The 4,837-nt window shown below is 49.7% G+C and overlaps 1 protein-coding gene across 3 annotated transcripts in view; it reads right to left on the reverse strand.

The window, feature by feature from the left end:
* Positions 1–2,810: 2,810 nt before the first annotated feature.
* LOC119286628 (LOB domain-containing protein 36-like) overlaps positions 2,811–4,837 on the reverse strand; it is a 2,640-nt gene continuing 613 nt past the window's right edge. The window contains exons 1-3 of one of the 3 annotated variants that reach the window (XM_037566039.1): positions 4,639–4,822; positions 4,387–4,560; positions 2,811–4,195 (exon numbers count right to left, since the gene is read on the reverse strand). In XM_037566039.1, coding sequence (XP_037421936.1) covers positions 3,176–4,045 — 870 coding nt within the window. In that variant the 5' untranslated portion in view covers positions 4,046–4,195; positions 4,387–4,560; positions 4,639–4,822 and the 3' untranslated portion in view covers positions 2,811–3,175. Of the gene's footprint in view, positions 4,204–4,386; positions 4,823–4,837 lie in introns of those variants that run through there. The other 2 variants (XM_037566037.1, XM_037566038.1) reach the window with 2 other exon arrangements.

Raw genomic sequence — 4,837 nt, forward strand, 5'->3', positions numbered from 1 at the left:
TGCACGGTGGCGCTGAGGGGAACAACGTTGGCCAACGTCATCGCCACAATAAACGACATCATCTAGCACACCAGCCGCCGCACATCGGGTAGGGGAGGGGGAAGGGTCAAGATGACGCCTAGATCTGAACGGTGTCATCGACTTATGATATTGTATACCTCGTCGCCCTCACGATCGAGATTGCATAACCATACCCATACAATGGCACCGTCCGCTTTGCCGTCACGGTGCACACCACCTAGAGCCATTGCACCGGACCAGAAGACCAACCATGCCGGCCTCCGGTACTATCAATAAGCACAAAAATAGTATGAACCTAGTTTTGTGAATGTAATGCCTGCAGTAGTACAATACCATTACATTGGTGATGAGTAATAAATATTTTTATGCATGTATTCTATAAAAGAATTAGTAGTCCAAGATTCACATATTGGACATTGTTCTAGAATGTGGATTGCCTAATTCTTTAGTGGGAGCTTTTATACGTGGAGTAAGATAGAGACATGTCCCTAAAAAAATGAGATATATACGTATATGAGACTAGACGACGAGATTGAGATTACGAGATATACCTTATTTCTCTACAAGATGGGGAAAAAATGGAAGAATACTTATACTACGTAGTTATCTATGGAAGAATAAACTTGGGCGTAGCCACAACTTTCCCATGCTAAAAGAGATGTTTTTGAGAGGGTTGAGGGTCTTGTGTATTGATGACTGAACAGGCTGGGTGGGCATGTGTAATGAAAGTGGTCTGACTAGCTATGATCAGTAGGCTTTGGATTGTGGCGAAGAGGGGCACACACGAACACTCATGCATGCGAAGCTTAACATTGGTTGCACGGTCATGATTTCAGCAGCACGGCTAGCTAGAGACGTAGGCATATGTAGCTAGACACAATATCTGGCTTGGTTAATTTGTATCTTTCTGAAAAAGGGACTCGATCACCTATAGAATCATGCCATCCATAACAACCATGCTAGCTAGCTTATGATATTCAAAGGAAACTGCATATAATTAACATAGGCATGAGTCGCATGAGCCTACGCAACACTACGTATACTCCACACAGTATTAAATCAGTAATATAATACCCCCTCTCTTCCTAAATATATGTCTTTTTAGAGATTCCACTACGGACTATATACAAAGCAAAATAGGTGAGTCCACATTTTATACTATGCAAGATTCCGTATGTAGTTTGTATTGAAATTCTAGAAAGACGTATATTAGAAACAGAGGGAGTATAAGAAAAATGGCTAACTGACCCCACTCTTTAGCTCAGGTAATGGTTCGCAAATATTTACCACTCAAAGAATATATCCTAGAACAAACGAACCAAGCAAAAAATTGAAGCGCAAAACGAAACAGCATGCTATATAGTGAATAGAAACAAATCGGCCGGAAGAGAAGAAATGTATGTAAGGAAGTAGCCACTATACTAGTCGAAAAGCATAATGCAGAAGAACTAGAAATCCTTTGCTGTTTTTCTTCCTGAACTCTGTGGTCTAGTAAAAAAAACTTATGCTTGCTGGCTGCTAATTCTCCCCTGACTTTGCCCCAGCTGCATGCATGCTGCTCGCTTCACTATTTGCTCCCCTTTGCACACACACCTTGCATGCATGTTTCACTGTCTCTATCTGCACCTCCCTTCATAAGTTTCTCTTTGCTACCTCTGTTTCTGGTCTGCATTTATTTGGCTGTCACTCTTGTGAGGGATAAAGGCAGCTGATGAAGAGCCTGACAAAGCACATTTCCAGGAGTATGATATGTCAGTGGCTGAAATCGATACTAGAGTTTAGCAGTTATGCATATGCTCATGTCAAAATCTCTGAGATGTGCAGAGCTGGGCTTTTGTGTGTGCGCGCGCGTGCGTGGGTCATAGCTACAGGCTACAGCCAGCCCGAGAGATCATTTGTTTGATACAGTTATGCCAATCGTACTACTACTTGTTTGCATGCATTCTTATTTTTAAAACATGCATGCACTCTTATTATTTATTTAAGATGTCAGAGTGAATTACTTGGTACTTTGACAACTTGTCTACTTCTAATTTGACAGAAACACACAAACCAGCATGTGCAAATTCAGAGTCTGACAGTCAAAATATATAAATAAGAGATGCAATTCTAGATCTTGCAGATTTTTAACATGGCAACTACATTGTGCGTGTTCTCCAGTGCCTGTCAATTGCTGACTAATTAAAAACACAAGCATGCATGATTCTGTGACAAAACCTAGACCAGGAAATGATTATCGTGTAGATGCAGTAAATGAGTATATTAGCATCCAACAATCCAAATCTTAATACATCATCGAAATCAACATTAATTTCTGGTACATACATAATTTTTTATCCAGTGATGAATCGCCACCTCCATGTTCAATATAATCACGCTAATAATATATTTTCCCACCAAAAATCAAGGGTAACTTTTTTAATGCACTCATAAATCATAATTTCCTGACCCAGATCTCTGAACGGTGGTATAAGGATTATCAGCGCTATAGGACTAGCTATACTACGCTCCTTGTTTACTGCTAAACCAATTTGGCAGGTGAAGCATTTGTATAACATTAGGGCATAGTAGGAAGTTAATTAGGGACTAGACTATTTTCTTCTCAAAATTTCTGCCATCCTGTGGAGTTGACTAGCACACCACATGTACAGGTCAGAGCAGTAATCTAAGCATATATATACTATGTGCAGTAACTTTGGAATTAGCACACAAGTAAACAAAGTAACTGGCGTGCGCACACACAACCAACTCGATCGATCGAGAGTACTAGTAGTACTTTGACTAACAAATAACGAACCACGAAAATTGCATCGTTATCTTTCGAGAATCCGCATTTCTTTCTGCTATTTTATGGAGTAATGAATCGTTTCAAGGAAATTAACATGGTTGCAATAATGAATCCAAACACAAACTAATGCAACAGTGACATCGTTCTGAGTGTGCCATGGATATGCTTGAGCAAGATCACCAGCTTGTCCGCCTCCGGGAGCCATGGATATGCTTTCCGGGGAGCCATGGCGATGCCAGTTCGATATCATATGATCAAGAAGACGAAAAGACTCGTGCCCAACAAACGAACATCAAAGAAACCGTGGAAAAAAAGCTAGGGGGGAAATATCGACACAGGGAGGCGAAGGAGGCGGGAGCATGGCCATCAGGCCGTCGGGGCGCCCCCGCTCCCCTCGTCGCTGCCGTCCGTGTGCTGATGACGCTGCTGCTGCGGCGCGTGGGACATGTCGACGTGGGAGTGGCCCGAGGACTGCGGCGGCGGGGACGGCTCCTCCATGCGGTAGGTCAGGGCGGAAGGCGACGCTTGCTGCTGGATGAGGAACGGGGCGGTGCCGTCGTAGGCCGCGGCCTGCTGGGGAGGCTCGACGGCCACCGTTGGCCCGGCGGCGGCCCCGCCGTGGACGTTGGCGTAGGTCTGGCGCATCATCATCATCTCGTGCTGCTGGTGCTGGTGGTGATGCTGCTGCTGCTGCTGCTGCTGCTGCCCGGCGCGCGCCACCTCGACGACGGCCGCCAGGTGCTGCGCCTCGGCGATCTGCTGCTGGTGGTACGGGTGCTGCTGCTGCTGCATCGCCATCTGCTGGTGCGGGTGCGGGTGGGGCTGGACGAGGCCCATGCCGGCGGCGGCGTACTGCGCGTGGGGGTGCTGCACGGGGACGACGGGCGCGTAGGCTGCCTGGCCGATGTAGCCGGCGAGCTCCTTGCGCGCGTTGGCGATCTCCTCGCGCACCTGCTTGATCTTGAGCTGGAGGACGGAGATGTAGGCGACGCAGCCGTAGACGGGGTCGCGCAGGCGCGCCTCGGCCTCGTAGGCGAGCGAGTTGACGGCGTCCTCCCGCTGCGCCACGGGGATCTCGTTGAGCAGCTTGGAGACGTTGCTGGCGCCGAACACCTTGTGCACGTTGGCGAACTTGGCCGGCTGGTCCGGCGGGAAGTAGGGCGCGAACACGCACCCCTGCGTGCACTTGCGCCTCAGCAGCTTGCACGCCGCGCACGGCGAGTTCGACGACGACATCCCCCGCCTCTCTTCCTCCTCCGGCCCTCCGCCTTCCTCCGCTCCTCGGGAGAGAGAGGGAGCGAGCGAGAGAGGGGGGAGATGGAACAAACCCTAGCTAGCCGCGCGTGGGTTGCGTCTCTATCTTCTCCTCCTCCTCCGCCTCGCCTCCTGCCACGCTTAACAGAAACAGAAAAAGGAATAACAAACTCAGATACGCATCCTAACAGAAATGCAGATTAAAAGGGTTGGCTAGCGTTATTAATACGTCGCCCTCGTCGTCGACAAATAAATATCCCCCTTCGCTTTTTCGGAGGCTTTGCGCCCGCCCGGCGAGAGCGAACGGCGAACACATTACGCACCTGCTGCTGCGAGCGGCCGGAGAGGATCGCGAGCGAGTGGCGGCGGGACGGGCTGGATCAGATCCCGGCGGCGGCGTCGCGGCCGCGGGCGGACGGATCTTGGCCTTGCGGGCGCATGCCTGCGGCGCCGCCCTCGTCCGACGTCGACGGCGAGATCAACCAATGCCGCTGCCGCTGCATCAGAAGGACAAGTCGCGGTTAGGAATCGGATAGGCGCAAGCATTAACGGAACGAGACGACGAAACCAGGAACCAAAGGCGCTGTAGCGTCCCTCGGTACTCGCGTGGCTCGCGATCGACCGATCGATCGACGCAAGGGGACGGCCGGGAAATTAATGGGCGAGAGAGAGATTCTCGCGCGCGTTCCGTTCCGTTCTCGTTTTCAGCAGGGGGAGGGAGAGGGAGAGGGAGAGGGGAATAGAAAAGGGATTTGGAAATGGGGGGGCGGGCGC

Source organism: Triticum dicoccoides, chromosome 4A (genome assembly GCF_002162155.2).
Source record: "Triticum dicoccoides isolate Atlit2015 ecotype Zavitan chromosome 4A, WEW_v2.0, whole genome shotgun sequence".
Taxonomy (NCBI): domain Eukaryota; kingdom Viridiplantae; phylum Streptophyta; class Magnoliopsida; order Poales; family Poaceae; genus Triticum; species Triticum dicoccoides.